This window comes from Spodoptera frugiperda, chromosome 3 (genome assembly GCF_023101765.2).
Source record: "Spodoptera frugiperda isolate SF20-4 chromosome 3, AGI-APGP_CSIRO_Sfru_2.0, whole genome shotgun sequence".
Taxonomy (NCBI): domain Eukaryota; kingdom Metazoa; phylum Arthropoda; class Insecta; order Lepidoptera; family Noctuidae; genus Spodoptera; species Spodoptera frugiperda.
The window spans coordinates 8,449,720-8,470,248 of NC_064214.1; the positions used below are offsets into that span (position 1 = coordinate 8,449,720).

The 20,529-nt window shown below is 38.0% G+C and overlaps 1 protein-coding gene across 2 annotated transcripts; it reads left to right on the forward strand.

The window, feature by feature from the left end:
- Window positions 1-816: 816 nt before the first annotated feature.
- Window positions 817-20,132, forward strand: LOC118274114 (uncharacterized). Of its 2 annotated transcripts, none has more exons than XM_050704966.1 (3): window positions 817-982; window positions 15,350-15,472; window positions 15,981-20,132. In XM_050704966.1, exons 2-3 carry the CDS (start codon window positions 15,361-15,363, stop codon window positions 18,884-18,886), a joined length of 3,018 nt encoding a protein of 1,005 aa, XP_050560923.1. In that variant the 5' UTR covers window positions 817-982; window positions 15,350-15,360; the 3' UTR covers window positions 18,887-20,132. The 2 variants fall into 2 exon arrangements, with proteins under 2 accessions (XP_050560923.1, XP_035447384.2); XM_035591491.2 differs by lacking the exon at window positions 817-982 and adding an exon at window positions 5,675-5,939 and having other exon boundaries at window positions 15,981-20,131.
- The last annotated feature ends 397 nt before the right edge of the window (window positions 20,133-20,529 follow it).

Consider the following 20,529-nt stretch of genomic DNA (forward strand, 5'->3'; position numbering starts at 1 on the left):
GTACACAATGCTACGCTCTCACTTTTTAAAGAAAAATATGCTTATCTGGATCAATAACCAGTATAAATTGACGGTTGAATGTGCGGAAAGACCATACAAAGCGAGACAATGATAAACTGGTTATGTATACCTCTATATAGCCCTGTTTATGTACCTATATTTACTTTCCCCCAGTTATATACATATATGTCGACTACACGTTCGACATAGTACAAGACCGTTTATATCCAAACATCAATCCTAGTAAACACTAAGTTTGGAGTCTAGACCTAACAATAAATCTAGAAAATCTCATTCTAGACCTTTACAGGGTCTCTTCTAACATTAGTTATGTTTATGTGGTCATATAGACGTTGATAAATAAATAAAGAATTATATTGAAGACGGTTTTAACGTCATTTTGAGTACATAGACCTATTAGGTACTTTTTCAGATTGGCGATATATTAAAGAAGAGCCAAATTAAAAGTACCCATGCTCTATGAACTTGACCTCAAGCCTTCGGCAGTCGATCTTACAACTACTGGACTATTGAGGTCACATTATGCATAGCTTTGCAAGAATCAAACAAAACTATTACATTGGCATTACAAGCAAACATGCGCGACATATAATATTATGAGGTGCAAAGTTTCAAAAATGTAAACTAAGCACAGAAATCCTAGTACAACATTCAATAATATATCTTAAGAGTATTAACGATAAGGTACATAATTCGAGAACTCTACATGCGACTTTGGACATTTTATTACTTTAAAATGGCCCTTTATAAAGTAGGAGTACACTAAACAATTACATTAATATTTTTTTAATTTAATCGAGTTACGTGTCGACGGTTCAAGTGATTTTTAACCTTAAAGCTTATATCTGAAGATTGGGTTTAGTATATAATTCATTGGTTTACTTTCTAGGTTTAATTAATATTATTTTTTTATTGTTGTGTTTTTACTGTTTGAATATTTGAAAAAGGAATTCAAAGAACAGTAAGTATTTTTTTTATTTTGTATCTGTTCTAGTATTTATAAGGAGTATCCGCGTTTCTATGTTTGTTTTGGTTTTGTTACTGTGTATTTATGTATTATAACCTCTCCATACTTACTTATTTTATTAGTCACTAGCTTTCGCCCGCGACTCCGTCCGCGCGGATGTCGGTCTTCGCATGGATGTTTTATTTCTCCATTTTGAGTAACTCTGAAAATGACATCTTATAAATATCTATTGGACCCAAATACGGCTAGGCCCATAGTAATAAAGGAGATCCCTTTATTGAGTAAGTATTAAAAGTAACATAATTATTATTATACTAGCTGTGGTCCGCGACTTCGTCCACGGAGAATAATGACTCCCGACATAATTTCAGTTTTTGATTTAAGTACATTTAAATTAAAAATATTTTTGCTTAAATTGTACGTAGCCTAACGGTGTATTAAGTTACTCCTCTTTTTTAGTCAGTAAGAGTCTGACACTCCGTCCCGCCTCGCCGAAAGCAGGAGAAGCCAGTAGATGATTTTCCCTCCTCAAAGAAAAAGTATCTATACCGTCAAGATAAAAAGGTGAAATGTATTTCATAATGTCACAGAATCCGATTTAGTTATTCAACCATTTGAAGAGTAATTTCTTTACGCTTGGACTTTTCAATCATGAGATGGGTAGAAGTGATTCATAGGGAGATAGGATCTGATCATCAATCATTTGGCTATCCTATTCCTAAACTTTTCTATGATCAGAGGGTTTAGTGCAAGTTTGTTTTACGTTCAACGAGATCGAAACGAAAGAGCATTCGGAGCTTTTATTGGTTGGTTTATTCGTACCGGCCAATCAGAGCGTCGAACGCGGTCTCGTTTCGTTTTCGTTTAACGTAAAGCAAACTTGTACTAAGGATACAGAATCACAACATAATTATACAAAACATTATAATGATACAACAAAATAGACTGTAACTTTTATTATTAGAACTTATAACGGGATATTTACCATGTTTATTCACTTTAGTGAGTTTCCGATATGGTAAATATCCCGTCATAAGTTCTAATAATAGTGTTAGTGACCATGTCCGTTTAAAAACTTATATAGACTGTAATTTTTGTTTGAAATAAAGGAGGGTGCTAATCCTGCCCTCCAATAGCTATGTGTGTTACATCATTGGATAGGTAATTTTGAGCTTTGAATTTAATAAAGAATAACTCTGAACGGACTAAGATTTGGAACTTGGCGCCATAGTAACTTTTATTTAGCTCGAAATTACCTATCCAATGATGTAACACACATAGCTATTGGAAGTGCGACCAGGTTTCATAGAAACTCTGGCATTCTCCTTTATTCTTACAGCTCACCCGTCATTGGTCGAGATACTTCTCATACCCAATGACATGGCGGACCGCGATCGAGTTAACATCGGTCTTTCGAATTGAAAGTTACAGAATAACCTAGCTGAGCAATAGGGATGATGACGGGGTACAAAAATTAAAAATCTATTTAGTCCGTCAGTAAGGCAGTTGTCCCACCGGCAACGATTAACGAGTAACGAGTAGAGCTAGAACTAGCAACGAATTAGCGAGACGCGTGGCGCGAGTCCATAGTTCCGATATTTGTGTAGCTCAGCTATAAGCGAGTGTGCGAGTGAGGCGGGCGATTACTCGCATCAGTACGATACGCACTGTAGAAAAGTTCTAATCGCTTGGCGAGTGTCGCCGAACGAGTGTTATCTTTCATAGCTCTTGTCGCGCAGGCGACAAACTAGTGAAGCGAGTACTCGCCGGCAGTGTGAACAGTCAGCGATCAACTGTTTGTACATGCATCTCTTTTGTTCACACGGAAAGTATATCTATTGTACGTTTCATGAGCGAGAAAATAGCCGATAGTGGGTCGTTTTCTCGCCGTTGGTGGGACAACTGCCTTAGGCAATGAGAAAATATTATACAAGATTTTTTTTATTTTGTCATATAAGATAACAATATTCAGATAAAATGAATCATAGTTTAGGAGTGGGAGCGTCAATTCTATATATAAAATATACCTAGAAGTGACATCACGTTATATTTCAAATCGATACATCGTCGAAAGTATTTTAAACCGTAAGAAAATAAAAAATACGTGCGTAATAATATTTTAGAATAATCTACAAGACGGACATTGAAATAAAAATATAAAATAAAAATGTACTCTATTGCCATCAATTAAGTTGCATTGTCTAAAAAAATTGTTAGAACAAAATAAAGCGAAACTTAAGGCATTATACAATAGAAAGTGCCACATCTGGTAACCATAATTTTAATAGAGGTTCCTTGGTCCTTTGAAACAGTAATTGACTTATTGCACAAAAAAAAAACACTTTAAAATATGGACTTTAATGGCTTGGGAATAGGGACTCTGAAGAGGTGATCTTACTAATGATTTTAACATCTTAGGGATAGTTTCTCTTGGACTGTGGAAGCAAGAAGTTGTATTTGAAGTATTTATTTTTTTAATTTTGTTGTTTAAGTGTTAGAGTGTGGAATGGAGTGTGGTGTGGTATGTAAAGATATGAGTATTACTGAGTGTAGTGAGTGTGTACAAACGGGTGAGTGAATGTGATTTTTGATATTGGCTAGGGTTTTTAGTTTTTAGTATGCAAGTGTGTCCTTTAATTTATATTCTACTAGCTGGCCCGGCAAACTTCGTACCGCCTTAAACATTTTTTGCCCTACTTTTAAACCTTCCCTGGACTTTCACAAACAGTTTAAGGCCAAAATTTGCCAAATCAGTCCAACACATTTCGAGTTTTAGCGAGACTAACGAATAGCAATTGATTTTTATATAAACAGAAAAAGAAAAATAAATTTGACTGTTGAAGAAATTAAAAGGTAAGTAACACATAAAGTACCAAAACAAATGTCTTTGTAATATTAATGTGATGGGTGTGCTTGTGTTTAGTTTTTAATTAATGATGACCAGGTATGACCACTCTCACATAAGTCACCATTACGTAAATCTGGTTGCGATTGGCAAAACCCTAGGGGATCGCGTACCCACTTTGAGAAACCCCGCCCTAAGCTAAGGTAGATGCCACTTATCGTTTTCCCCAACCTATAAATAAGTGACACCTAGCAGAGGAAGTAAGCTAGTAGCTAATAATGAAAACATATTCGTTTTTACACCATAGTAGGCAGTGTGGTCCCAATCCAATCAAATCACTGGTATGATTGGATATCGACCCGCTACCACGAAACGGACTTATGTAGATAATGAGCTACACAGCTATCGCGGTATAAATAGATTCAGTATTGAGAACATATACAAATACAGTATTTTTTGTTATAATTACACACACACAACGTCACGCCTTTTATCTCCGAAGGGGTAGGCAGAGGTGGACATGCACATTACGGCACATAATGCCGCTATGCAATGTACACCCACTGTTCACCATTTGTGTTATAACTAAGTCCAATATAGTAGGGGGTGAGCCTATTGCCATATCCTGGACACAATTCCAGACTCCGTGCTACTACCGAGAAATTTTCGAAAATCCGAAAAAAGCCCAGCAATACTTTGCCCGACCCGGGAATCGAACCCGAGACCCTATGTTCTAATATTATAACGTCGGGCCAGTGCTGAAAATCAGCGCCGCGGCTCGAGCTATCGCGCTTGGGTCACGGCATTTTAGCTGGGTACTGGCCTTTTTGCGCCGTGAATACCTACTTTTATTTTTATTTTATCAATTATGTATATTTATTATTTTTGTAATCGTTGCAAATAAACTGTTTTTCTTTCTTCTTTTCTGCATATTTTACGTGTGTGAGTGAAGATTAAAGCTATTATTGTATTTCAAATTGCTACAAAAACGCGTTGAAAGCAACACAAGACATCATAAAAATAATTGCCACATTGCAAATGAACATTTTGCCGTGTAGCAATTTTATGGTTCGAATTTCATTCTAGCATCTATGTATGGCGCGCACACACGAATTTGAATTTGGAACAAGGATTATTACCGGCTGCCAGTGTTCCAATTCTGCTGCAATTAAAAAAAAATGATGCTGCTTGGGTCGTTTCCCTCGTCATCCCTAAAGGAGGACGTTTTAAAAAACAAAAACGACGTAGGTTTTTATAGTGCACGTTCTTTGAATGTTCCCTTTCACGTCACTTGCCGTACATTTCCTATCGTAATTGCGATCTGACACCGTGAATGGCGTGTGGACAGATAAAAGAACTTTGTGTTTCGCTCGCTCATCTTTCTTTAGACAATATGGAGGATTAGCTCATAGATTTTCAGAGGACGAGTAGTATTTCATTTAACTTACCTATTAAGTATTGTTTAAAAACCTATTGCATATTCCAGATCGCTTTTTACTAAGTAAACTTATTTTTATTTATCATCATGAAATCAAAATTGTGTATTACCAATATTACTTAGGATAGAAATCGAAACATTATGAAACATGTAAAAATAGTTTATTTATTGACAAAACTGAATTTATTTTTTCTATATACCAGTGCCGTTGTTGGTATATTACGATGAATAATACTAAAAACTCTAAATAACATTATATAAACAATATTTAGAGATTATTTGATACATGAAGGTTTTATGGTCGATTTAAGCTACTGGCAATATATAAAATAAAAAATAACATTTCAAATAAAAAAGTAAAAAGCATTCACCAAAGAGTTCTGCATTGTGTTTTATTATTTTTACTTGTATTTTCAAAATTAGAACGTCACCCGTGACAACTTCCTTCTGTCGATAAAAAAATATTTTTGTTTTTGGAACGCGAATTTGAATAAATAGAATCGCTTGTTTTTCTGTCATTATAAAATTTTATTTACAAAAGTGAGAGCGATAAGAATATCGCAATTTTATTAAATTAAATTGTTTAGAAAGAAAAATAAGAATAATTTCGTGTGCATTTAAACAAATATTAAGCAAGAAATATTTCTACACGGATATAATTTGATAAGGTAAGGCCTAAGCTATGTAATTATTAAAATTATTTTTATTTTCTGTAGACAACATACATTTAAGCGTATCGCATCATTAAAATCTTGAACAAATTTTTGTAGCCATTATAGAAAAAATCAAATTGTACTTGAGTAGATGGAATTCTTTTTATGTTCACTGTTTTTAGTCGTCACTATTTCGGTATCAAAATCTGGGAAAATTTAATTTTATTACGATAGCAAAAAATATTACCTATTTGTTTGGATTTTTATACAACAACATAGCTTTAATCTGTACTATGTACCTATTAGTTGTAATAATAATATGTACTAATATTATAATACTGAAGAGTTTGTTTGTTTGAACGTGCTAAATTGAATAAATTGAAAATCTATTTGACACAGATTCGAGATGTTGACATTTCTATGACATTTGTCTGACTTTTGGTAGAGAACAAATGCGAAACAAATTGTAACCTATTTAAAGTTAAACCCTAAAACCGACTCGGGAATCGAACCCGAGTAAATTACATAAAACTTTAATAAATAAATAAATAAAACGTATAGGTAGGGTTTTAACACAAGCTATAAAGTGTAATGTGCCTACTTGATATGACACATGTATGTTTATGTATTAAGCTATACAGTATGTTAACTAACAGAGGGCGTTCCTTTAAACTCGTTAATCTATATCAATAATAGATTAAAATAAAAATATCAGCATAGAAAAATAAGCAATAAATTGCAACGTTGCCTTCCTTCAACTACGCGCGCACAGAGTGTTTCTTTTACGTATCGATTTAAAATTTTTGGTGAATATTTTGATATTTAAAAAAATAAAATTGTTTTGTTTTTGAATGGTAATCTTTTTTTTGCGTGTATGGTTGCTATACTATTGCAGGTTACTATATTTTGTATCATATAATGGGGCTGTCATGTTCCTATTAGGAAAAAAGCCGTAATAAAAATTTAGACTAAAAAAAAAAACTATTGCGGGTTAACAGGAACGCCCTCTGTTAGTTAACATATTGTACAAAAATACTTTTTACAAAAAAATAAACCGACTTCACTAAAAAAGTTAAAAATAACTTTAATTTCGCAAGTCGGTGTTTCTCCGTATTATTTGTTTGTTACACCGACTTCCGAAATTAAAGTTATTTTTAACTTTTTTAGTGAAGTCGGTTTATTTTTTTGTAAAAAGTATTTTATTTCACACTTTTTAGTTGCGATACTCAGTATAAAATTCGCAACTAAAAAAGTCGTATAAAATTATCTATCTCAATAAGTACTTTATTTATTTGTACTGTCACAGTCACTTAATTAACTTTATTGTGATTTCTATGTGAGTATGAAGTTCCATTGGCAATTTCTGGTCTTCTTCATCAGTTCCACCTCTTCAAAGGTTACTTTTTGACTGTAAATGCTTCAATTCTAGATAAATATACCAAAATCACTATATAGTTCCCTATAATATTTGAGGAGTTCCCTCGATTTCTCTAAGATTCCATCATCAGATCCTAACTTGGTGACAATGGGACCACCTCAGAACTATCTACTTTCGAACAAAAAAAGAATTGTGAAAATCCGTCGACAATTGACGGAGTATTAATTAACTTTATTGTGATTTCTATGTGAGTATGAAGTTCCATTGGCCATTTCTGGTCTTCTTCATCAGTTCCACCTCTTCAAAGGTTACTTTTTGACTGTAAATGCTTCAATTCTAGATGAATATACCAAAATCACTATATAGTTCCCTATAATATTTGAGGAGTTCCCTCGATTTATCTAAGATTCCATCATCAGATCCTAACTTGGTGACAATGGGACCACCTCAGAACTATCTACTTTCGAACAAAAAAAGAATTTTGAAAATCCGTCGACAATTGACGGAGTATTCGATGAACAAACATACAAAAAAAAAAAAAAAAAAAAAACATACAAACAGCCGAACATAGTACCTCCTCCTTTTTGTGAAGTCGGTAAAAACCAGTTTAGCATGATCTTGCTTTGTACGATCTTTCCGTATATTCTACAGTCAGTTTATACTGAATTAGCTTAGCCTGATGTGTTGCCTAGTTCAATATCAGAATCTAGTGACATCCCGGTTAGATCTGATAGGGAATGAACCCGAGCCCGCAGCATATGTCAGCCAGATAACTCATTCACCGGACAAAGACCATACAGGAACCTAGCATTCAAAATTAGGACGGAATTCTGATTATTAGGATTAACCTACGTTAGTTGGTCTATAATTTTGGAGGCTGAGTCACCCTCGTCCGTAGGAGAGCACCCTTAAAAAACTGAACCCCTACACGTGGCCTCTGGGTGGTGCTAAACAGGTGACACTCAGGTGGTAGGTTTCGGCCGACGGCATTATAACCACCCACCGAGCAAAACCGTGTCGCCAAGCGGCCTAGCCGTGTTCCGCCACGATGCTCGGTGACGCCGTACGAGAGGATGGGTCGAAATGTTTGTTCCACTATGGGTAGACCGATCTGGCGCGCGCTGGTGTGGCTGCATCGGGTGGCCAGTCGCGGAGGGTAGCGGGATCCGAGGCACGGTGCACCGCTGGCCGACCGCAGATAGTTGGGGGCCCAATTAGCGTGCTAGCCACACGTGAAAGGCTGCCCCGCCATCTAGCGAAAAATCCCACGTATACGCCATCGTGCCGGTTGGCGACCGGAAGAGAGGGCCCGATGGATTTACGTGGGGGGGCTCGGGCGTCCCCGCAGTCTCCAGGCTGGCCTCCCATTGATGTGGCTAACTGCAGTGCGCGTCTGGGGTCGCCTGTGAGGAGGAACATTTCACTGCCATCCTCTCAGCAACTTATTTACGACTATGAAAACGAGAGCTAAGAAAAGGGTTCAACAGCGGCTGCACTCCTCTCCCTCAAAGTGCACCTCTCCAACATCCGAGGCTTGCACTCAAATCTCATTGCGGTCCATCACCATCTGGAGACCGAGAACCCAACGCTCTTGTTTCTCTCGGAGACCCAGATCAGATGTCCGTCGGACGTATCATACCTGAACTACCCAGGCTTTTCTCTGGAGCACAACTTCGTTCCCCGTGCAGGCGTATGCCTATACGTCCAAGACGGCGTCTGTTACCGGCGTCTCCGAAACTTTGAGGACCCCAGTTTTTCAACCTTGTGGATACTGGTGGACACAGGCATAGAGAAAATCCTCTATGCCTGTGTCTACCGGTCGCACAGCGGAGATTTGGAGACGACCAGATTAGCTCAACACCTTGTGGAGACGGCGGATGCGGCTCGGCAGAGGTACCCTTCGGCCCAGTTGGTGTTACTGGGGGACTTTAACGCTCATCACCAGGAGTGGCTGTTCCCATACCAGTGCACTGACCATGCTGGGAGGGAAATGCGTAAGCTTGCGCTAACGCTTGGCCTGACCCAGCTGGTCCAGGAGGCCACAAGGGTGCCCGATGTCGACTCGCACACTGCCAACTGCCTAGACCTTTTGCTGACAACTGATCCAGACAGCTACTCGGTGTCAGTATCTTCACCCTTGGGTAGCTCTGACCACTGTCTGGTGAAATCCGTATCCACGTACTCCCCACCGGATCCTTGTCCCAGAGGATCTCGGCGGATGTGGCGGTACAAGTCAGCAGATTGGGATGGGATGCGATCCTTTATTGCATCCTATCCTTGGCGGCCTGTCTGCTTCTCTACTGAAGACCCGTCAGCTTGTGCGGATGCCATAACAGGGGTGTTGCGTCAGGGCATGGAATACTACATTCCATTCTCTGACGCGACATCTTTCGGTGGGACTCGTCCATGGTTCGATGCCGACTGCAGACGTGCTGAAGCGCGAAAGCATGCGGCATACTTGGCATGGGCGGATGCCAGGCGTCGTAAGGCTGACGACACTCTTCAGAGGAAGAGAGCCTATAACAGGGCTGCCAAGTCATGCAAAAAGGCATTGCGGATGGCCCGGTTCAACCACATTGGCCGAATAGGGAACAAACTGGCTTCTTACCCAGCGGGTAGTAAAGCATTCTGGTCCCTGGCCAAGGCGGTTGAATCGAACTTCTGCCGCCCTTCACTCCCACCTCTCCTGGGGCCTAACGGGACGCTGGCACACACCGCGGTAGAGAAGGCAAACCTGTTTGCTTCTCTATTTGCGGAATCTTCACGTCTTGATACTGGTGGCGCTATACCTCCTTCTCTAAATAACGTATGCGAGACGAAAATGTCGAAAATTCGCATCCGACAGAAGGAGGTGTATAAGACGTTGCGTAATCTCGACGTGAACAAGGCCAGTGGCCCCGACGGAATCCCGGCCGTGGTTTTAAAAACCTGTGCGCCTGAGTTGTCTCCAATCCTGACACGCCTGTTTCGACTTTCCTTGGAGACTGGTCAAGTGCCGGTTGCATGGAAGCTGGCCAACGTGCAGCCTGTGCCCAAAAAAGGTAGTCGTGCCGACCCTAACAATTACCGACCAATCTCGGTCACGTCCATACTCTGTAAGAGTATGGAACGTGTACTCAACAACAGGCTCCTGGCATACCTTGAAGGTAACGACCTCCTCAGCGATCAGCAGTATGGGTTTCGCCGCAACCGATCCACTGGGGACCTTCTTGCGTATGCCACCCACATTTGGAGCGAGGCCATCGAGAAGCACGGGGAGGCAATAGCGGTCTCTCTCGATATATCGAAGGCCTTTGACAGGGTTTGGCACGACAGCCTTATCGGCAAGCTTCCTGCATATGGACTTCCCGCTGATCTGTGCAGATGGATTGCAGACTTCCTGAGGGATCGGTCAATTCGAGTAGTCATCGATGGCTGCTCGTCTGACCAATTTGGTATCAACGCCGGAGTCCCTCAGGGGTCAGTACTTTCAGCAACGCTCTTTTTGCTGCACATCAACGACCTGCTTAAGCCCGGTATCTTTGGGTATGCAGATGACAGCACAGTTGTTGAAAGGTATGTGTCCGATGCGCGGACTAGCGGAACACAGATCCAGTCTCTAAGAGAATCCATGGTCGAACGGTTGAACTCGTCCTTGAAGGCGGTCTCCGATTGGGGTGACGCCAACTTGGTCAAGTTCAACCCTACCAAAACCCAGGCGTGTCTATTCTCTGCCAAACGGAGTCAATTTCCGCTGGCTCCTACTTTCCGAAATGTATCCGTTCCAATATCGGATCATCTAGAGCTTCTTGGCGTAACTCTATCGCCAACGCTAAACTTCGGCTCTTATATAGAGTCGAAAGCGCATCTGGCTGGTAGGAAGTTGGGTATCCTCTCGAAGGTGAGACGGTACTTCACACCGAAACAACTGCTGAGCCTGTACCAAGCGCAGGTTCGGTCATGTATGGAGTACTGTTCTCACCTTTGGGACGGCTCGGCTAAATGCCAGCTAGATGCGCTCGAACACATTGAAAGGCGTGCCAAGAAGCTCATCAACGATGATGCGCTTGTGGAGGCCCGGCTTCAAAGCCTTGAACACAGGCGCAAGGTCGCAAGCCTTTCCGTTTTTTACCGGATACATTTCGGAGAGTGTGCGGGGGAATTGCACAACTTGATTCCCCCTAGTCCTTTTCATCATCGAACCACAAGACAATCGGCGAGGCGTCACCGCTTCATGGTAGATATCCCACCAACTCGCACGAAGCGCTTCGCTTCAAGCTTCCTTGTGCGAACTGCTAGGGAGTGGAACTCCTTGCCGGAGTCTGTGTTTCCTGATGGGTATAACCTGGGTGTCTTCAAGGCCCGAGTGAATAGGTTGCTTATGGGCAGACGTGCTCCACCGTAGGCCGCATCATCACTTACCATCAGGTGAGATAGCGGTCAAACGTCGACCCATTAAATGTAAAAAAAAAAAAAAAAATTAAGACCTAATTTGGAAAGTTATAATTAGTCGACTCGCTAATTAAGTGCTTTGATTTCGGTGTTTTGCTATCGTTAGTTCGTAGCTATGCTACGAAGATGTAATAGCTAAGCTGTGAAACTATGTGACCATTTCCACCGATACTAAGCTATGTAGCTGTGCGAGGAAGATGTGCAGCTTGAGTATAAGATGTCTCGATAGTATGGAAGCATATACCATCCATAGCACCATCCTTAGCACGCATCCATAGCACACATGCATAACACGCATCTTTACATATAAAAAATATAGCTTAGCTGAGTCCGTTTTCACCAGTATTAAGCTATGTGTACCAATGAATGATCTACGTATATGGCGGTACTTAAGTACGTATAAAAGAGTGCCTATATACTTATGTATTTTATGCTGTTTCGTAATTTTACCGACATAAACCTATTTTATTATTTCCTAATGCCTATAAAATATTTTTTAGTAGTTTAAATAATAAAAAGTAAACTTCTTAAACCGTAAAAGTATAACTTAAATTGTATTCAGTCGGTAGTATGGCACTTTTATTACATTATAATAAAATGTTTACATAATATTTAAAACTAGTGGCTGGCCCCAGCTTCGCCTATATGGGTGTTTTTTTTTTCAATGTTCTCGGTGCGTGTAAACATGTGTCGACTTTTTCTTTCAAGCGAACAATGTCCTAACAATTAAATAAGCGATAAAAAGTAAATAATTTATCCAATTTAGTCCAGCAGTGCAGGAGTGTTTTTTTTTATGGAATAGGAGGCAAACAAGCAAACGAGTCACCTGATGGTAAGCTATCAGCGCCGCCCATGGACACCCGCAACACCAGAGGAGTCACATGTGCGTTGCCAGCCTTTTGTTATTGAGTTATACGCGTACATACGTAATTTAAATGATTACAATTAAACAAACACCACAACCCAACAAGCCTCAAATTCCTAACTACGAAAAATCCGGCAATGCACTTGTAACGCCTCTGGAGCTTCGGGTGCCCATGGGTAGCGGCGATTGCTCACCATCAGGTGATACCGCTCGTTTACTGACTTATACCAGACAAAAATATTTATACAGACAGAGGTACAATCCGTACAAATGTGGACATAAAAAAATCTATTTAAAATACAATTTACAATGAAACTTCTTTGTTCTTTATCTTAAAAACTTACAATGGTGGTTCCACATCTGGTTATCATAGTCGGACCTTTGAGACTCTTAGAAACAATAAGGATTTATAAAAAAGGTAATAAATTAGGCCAGTCTTAGTTTGAAGTTAGAACAACATTAACAATTTTAATTATTTAAAAAAAAAACTTTGTGTTTGCTAAGTTTAACTCTGTTTGGATAGTAGTACTGAGGGCAAGTCATTCTGCTGCGGGAATACGAGTAAAATACCACGGTGTATAACTTCTAAGTTATGTTGTTTATTATTCACAAATCAGGTTAGTAGAATTGCAGGTTAAAACTGCAATGAGGTGCCATGTGTAACTGTGTGTTCCAATATCAGTTTTCTAAACTATACACTCTAATAATTACCCAGAGTGTAAAACAGACTCGATGCAAGGTTATGTAAATAAAATTAAGACCTATATTTTTGCGAAGTACCTATACAGAATGGTATGCACCGTTCTGACCACGCTAAGCGGCTCCAACTAGGCAGGGTGGGCTTTGGCCACTCAGTCCGACGTTGTGGTGGACATAACCATTGACCATTAGCCTGACATGTCACGTACGACACGTAGGAACAAATACGTCGCGTTGCACGTTGCGTAGCGAAGTTTTGCTCGGCACTACTAACGAACATCGAACAGTGTTCGCGGGAATTCAATTAGTGGGCATTTTGTACGGACTGGGCATTGTGGAGCACTTAATACAATGTTCGGGAAGTTTATTGTCATTGCTTATCATTAGAACAAGATTCGGCTTGGTAGAATCATCGATATAGTCACATACAATACATACATATTGTCACGCCTGTCTCTCGTTACGCTAAGCAGAGATAATGGAACGCTTAATGACGCTTCGTCTATATTCATTCAACAATGTTTTTTATACATGCTCGTCGATTGAATGTTTTGAATTAGTTTTAATTCATCTTCATCGTTTGATCACATTTCGATTGTTTACCTACACTACCGATCAATTACATGAAATTGTTTCGATGTAGTGGCCTTCATCGAAATGGTTGTTTAGGGAACGGAGAGTAAAGTTCCTTAAGAAAAGGAGAATCCTCTGACCAGGCGAGGTGATCATGCCTGGCGGGCTTTCTGCCCGACTGTTGTTTGTTGGGATTTTTTATCCATGTTTATTCGCATGTAAACTTTACATGCGATGCAGGATATTTATGACGCCATCGACGATAGTCGATAGTCGTATTTTCTTTTATAAGAACCTCTTAGTGGCATGGCATGCAAATGATACAAATAAAAGTAGAGAAATCAATCTGGTATTCATTTTTGAAATCGGTTAAATATACAATACATGTAATAAAATATAGATGTACTATTATATAAACCCTACACTATAAACCATAAATATTGGTATTAGTAGTTTATCAAGGAGAAATATTTTTATTTTTGTTATGTGTATAAAATAATAGGAAAAGGATTTTGTAGGTATTTGTAATAAAAATAAACTATCAAAAGTAAAATGGTTGTTGAGTTTTGATGTATAGCTGCTCTATATGTAACTTTCATATTTTTTGCGGGATATGAACATATTTTTATGTAAACTAGTGGTCGCCTAGTGGTCGAAATTCGACCATATACGATTTAATTTACAATACCACTTAACATACGTTCAAGGATAATTTGTATTTAACGAATTGCTATTAATTTTGTAAAATTCAAATTAATATATTCCGGCGCATCATGAATAACCAAACCTCCTTCAATTAGAAACCTCTTTTCATATGAGACGTGAGAATACCATCGCAATGTCTATCGATTTTGACGTTTTGTCAAATACGATCAGATACTATGCATGTGTGTGTAATGTTTTATTTATTGATTTAATGTACTTTATAAGCATTAATTTTGAAAAATATTAACGTTCCGCAATTCTCCTACACATAAACTATAAGTGTACCAAATTTTATGCTCCAACGTCCGCGCAATTTTCGTAAAAACTGTTACAAAGTTTTTGCTTCACGTATTAATATACAGATTTAACAACCCGTGACGATTTACACTGAACTATAGATCCTTTCTAATAAAAAGATTTTTTTAACTCCAAGTTGGGAAATCTTAATGGAGCCCTCTCGTGCCCTGGTGTCCCGTCTTACACGTGGGTACAAGGATGCGAGTAACGAAATTCTTCCGCAGCCCCCGAACTCGTGGCGGCCTGCTTTGCCAGGCTGCACCTCAAGATGTACAGAGGAATGAGGTGTTAGTCTCCTCCGTGCTCTGTCTGTGTCTGGTGTGCCTTAATCTTTGCCATGGGCAGGAGTGCTCCAACGTTGGCCGCATCATCACTTACTACCAGGCGATACTATGGTCAAACGCCAGCCGATCTACAAGAAATGAATAAAAGATTAAAACTCTATTCATTCAAAGCATTCATGTGTTTTGTCCACAGATAACTGCAGAATGACCTCTCACTTAGATGACACTGATGACGAGAATTGTGATGATCCGATCAAGTTGTTTCCTATTGGTTTTAACAACACCGCCAACTTTGGCAGTCAACCGCAAATAATTGGTAAGTGTTCAAAACCAGCATTACATGAGAACATGCCTTTTGTTATTCGAAGGATATATTTTAAGTGCACACAAATGTTACAGTGTATAAATGTATAATTTTATATTGTTATATTTTATGAATTTTCGCGTGACACCACGGTCTCACAGACAACCTACATAACAAACCATTCACAGAACACAGGCGTGAAACAACGCTTGCGTTCTGTTTATTTGAGATGGTTGAGGTTATCGGAATTCCCAATCCTTTAATCCCCAATCTCCAAAAGGCCGACTATGCACTGATGATAAAAAATAAACATTGTTCTGCCAGCGGCTTCAACCGCGGTTTCGTGGTATAAAAGTATCCTATCCAAATTAGCTCATACTACACAATATGTCTATATACCAAATTTCATTAAAATCCGTTCAGTAGTTTCGGCCGAAAAACATCGAAAACATCCGAACTTTCACATTTATAATGTTAGTGTGATCAACTGTTTGGCTTAATATTAATTTATTTTTAACAGGCTCTGCAGATACCAACTGGAACGTTCCTACAGAAGTTTTAACACATGGACTTAGTAATGAATTCATTCAAAGACACAGCGAAAGTGACAGTGAGTGTACTATTTCTCCCATGTTTGTTAAATTAGTAGACTGTGTTAAGTTCCCGTGGTACTATAAAAAATATACTGCACAATTATTGCAAAAGACTGATCCAAATCAGTTTGAAGCTGAAACTGAACATGACATTATAGATATTGAAAACTATGATTCAGATTCAAGTGATTGTTTTATCGTGGAAGATCTGCACCCAGAATATAAGAGTATAAGTGAGCATAGAGAAATGCAGAAACGTTATAAACTCGACAAAGAGCTGCAAACAGCATTAAGTCATAGGCAATTAGTCCAAGTCGATTTGAAGCGTAATGTTGGACTTGTTGGTATGAAAATTTCCCAGAAAAAGTACAAAACAATAAAGCAAGATGCATGTGCTGTTAGAAAAACCAAGAAACAGGTAAAGCAGACGAAAAATGATCAGGAAGAAATGCGTTCTGAAAGTAAAGGAGACACCGAGAAGCCTAGTAATTCGTCGACTGTGCCCGTACATTTTAGTATTAATAAAATACCTGACAATGTAATTAATAATTTAAAACCAAAAAAGAATAATGATTATAATGATAAAGACATAAGTGATCATCTGAAGATATTTCCTGTACATAAATTAAGTAAAGTGCCTACATCTACTGTAATTAAGAAGTCTTCAAATAAGTCTACCTGTCACGTAAAAGACATTAAAAAATGTAACAAATATAAGAATGATCAAACAAAGAATAGGGACAAAGCTAGTACTAGTATTCTGATAGAGATGTTAGAGTCGGACCAGACTTCATCGACAACTTGTAAAGTTAATGAATTAGAGCAGAATCGTAGTGAAAAAAGTGACAATAAGCAAAATGATAATAAAGAAGAACCGAATTCACCAATTCTTAAATGCACTAGTTTAAAGAAATCTAAGCCTAAACCTAAGCCTGTAATACCTCCTGCCGACAAGTGTAATAATATAAATAAAAAACCACAGCAAAAATTAGATAAAATAGTTAACAAGCTAAAAATGTTAAATAAAATTCCTCTTAATGTAGGTTCTGCAATTTCAACACCTTGGGAAATTCCTACAAAAGATGCTTCAACCAAAGAGATCAAAGAGAAAGTAGCAACTCCAAATAGCGTCATCAGTGAAAAACTTTTACAGAAATTGGATAAATCTATGAAATATTATAATAATCACAATAAAAATGCATTTAAAAATGGTAAATTAGATAAACCCCAATCTATGCAATCGACTTCCAATGATATTGAAGTTTCGATTCCAACAAATATAGTTCCTTCTGCAAATCTCACTCCAGTGCTAAATAATAATAAAGTTATAGTTCCCCCTAACACTGATTCTACTAAGACGAATATACAAATGCTTTCAAATCAAAACAAAGATTTGAGTACTTTGGTTTCAAACTCTAATTCTACTCTAGAAGCTCCGAAACAAAACACCAACGCGGTTGGTAATCCTAGCGTGTTATCCACAACCATAGTCAAACCTTCAAGTAAAACCAATACCTCCCTTCCAGATAATCACAATCCCACTACAAATGATTGTCTCAAACCTCAGTATATTGTTCATTCGCTGCCAAAGAAACTGTTCCCAAAAAGTAATTCTGGTAACAGCGCCAATGTTTCTGCTCAGAATCATAATACAACAACTAAAATATTGAAAAGTAAGTGTGACTTGCCAGTCGGAATGAAACCTGAGCATCATATGCCTTCCACAGCAACACAAATGTCTAGAATGTTTCACAATCCGCAACCGCAATGTCAGAACTCTCGCGTTCCAAATATTTACAACTCTACTATTTTAGGTAACGAACGAAGCAATTTTCCAAATTCGTTTAACCAAAGCCGTCTTCCTAATAATAAAATATATCAACAAGTCAACCCTGTTCCAAGCTTTTATACAAATCGAGTGTTGCTTCCATTACCTCCCCCTCCTCCGCCAATGTATGTTCCACCGCCTTATTTCTATCAAACAGCGTCATATTCCAATTCATCTTTTAGTACACCAGTAGTAGCACCAAACCAACCACCTACTTCTGTTTCTCAAGATTATATGCGTACAGTACAATCTAGTAATAACAATAACAGTTCTATCATAGGTGTAAATAATGACGGGCTAGTGAAAAAAATTAATATTGCCGGTGGGCCCAAATCAACTAAAGCTGATGCTCAAGAATTGGCAAATAATAAAGAAGTAGTTTCTAAAATACCATCAGCTGAGCACAGGGAAATAGTTGCAAACAATTTACAGAAATTAGAGAAAATTACATTACCTGGTAAAGACATGGGTAGCAAAATAGATGATACTAACAAAGAAAAATCACTGGAAGTGGCAATAATGTCAAAAAACCGGGGAGCATTTGAAACTCTGAAGTTATCAGTGGATAACATTAACATGCAGACTAAGCAGTCAAAAGGATACTCGCCACCAATTTTACCTATACCGACATATCATAAAGTTTTGAATCAAGTGAGTCCTAAGGTGCACGGTAGTCAACAGACCGCGTCTGCAGACTTGACTAAAAAAAGTCGTATTCCAAAAATCCCAATGAAAAAGGTTGACTGTCCTAAACCCAACAAAAGAAAAGTTGGCGCATTAAATATAGCAGAGAACAGAAGAAAGGTTGCCGCTAAGAAGATTTCTTTAGAAGAATATAACAAAAGGACATTAAAAGACAGTAAATCTGTGCCTCCTAAAAGAAGTGTGAGCGATGATCAGAATAAGCCTAGTAGAAAGCGACCAAATGTAGATAATAAGAATAATAGGGATCATAATACTGAAACCGATTTGGGATATGATTCCGATAGTACTGTTATATTATGATGTATAATAATGTATCTCTTAAGGGTTAGGCTCTGAACCTGTTATGGACGCTTTATGTATTAGAATTTCAATGTAATAAATAAGCTTTAAACTCTTGTCTGCCGATATATGAGATATAATAGAAAACACAATGTGTGGCGAGTAGATCATCGTTCCTCGGCATAGAGTACTCAAGTTGTACGTTTCCATAAATTTTAAGAATTTTGATGACGTTTCTTTAAAGTTCTTATTTCCATTTTTTTGGAAAAATGTGTTGAAATTATTTGTTGTTCTGAGATACTCTGATGATAGTCCTTAAGAGAAATGCGAGCATGTTAAAAACCAAACGTATTTGCTAGCCAGTTTGTTTATAACTTATGTATGTTCAATGAAATGTTTTGTTTTATTTTTATTGGGTATAGTATAAAACGCTTTGCCTGAATAAAGTAACAGATTTTGTATAAATATGTTTTTCTGTACTGATTAATTTTGTTACTAAGTGATAAAGAATGGAGTTGTTTTAAAGGAGATGTTAAAATAATTAATGAAATGTGTTAAGTTGCATGTTATTTGTAGAATGTGAGATTATATTAATTTTGAACCGTTTTTTCGGTTGTTAGTAAGAGAATTGACGTTGTTTTTGTTAACTATTGATGAGTTTGTAAGAATAAAAAGTATTTCTTAAAAACTGTTTTGTTGATTCGATAAATAATTACTTATCTACTGTTTTAGTTTCAGCAGTACAGATGCACAATTTCGTACTCCACATGGCTAGTCTTTAAGACCTGTAAATAATAATTTATTAACAACCCTTTAAACTAATGATAATCCCAATTCGCAGGTACGTATTTAATAAGCACACAAAGCCATAAACCGTTTCCAACATAATTCATCGTTTGCAGGTGTCTCCTTTTAAACTTGTCCGTTTCAAAGGATGAAAAAGAGAGACACAAATCTCTCCAACTGTCAAAGAAAAGTTTGAAAGAAAGTGTTCTTGTCAAAAAATGGCTTTATTTAGAGAAAACATCTGCATTGAGGCTGCGGCGACAATTAATCTATCTAACGCGGCTCACGGGCGTCTTGTTGTAATAAATCTTTGGATTACAGCCTCCTTCGCGGCATTAGGTCCTTGCTGGAAGGATCTGACTTGAATTATAGACGGAAGTTCGCCTTTTTTAGCTGGTTATCTGATCTAATTAGCATTGCTAAATGTTACTTGATTTGTAGTCGTCAGCGGTGTGGTTTACTACAGGTATTTGGTTAATTGACGGTTAATTTGTTACGTTGCTTGGGATTGTGTGTGCTTTGAAGTCCTTATTTTATTCGTGTTAATTAAGTGACATGCTTTATAAACGTACATTTGGAACGAATTTGTGCATATTTTTACCACGAATTTCTTAATTACTTAATTCTTAATTCTCTAAGCTACTATCTAATTATAGGTACAAATATACTATCGGTTTTCTGTTGTCAGTCTTTAAAAAAAAATATATTTTGGCATGTCTAACGCTCCCATAACTCTTGTTTTGCAAGGCCCAAGCAAGAAAGCACAATGATTTATGTACCAGTGTGTAAATGCTCTGAAAATTGCGATAGTTATCGCTTGCCTTACATAAGTAGGTTCGTTGTAAATTACAGACGCAGTGCGGTAATGTGTCTAAATC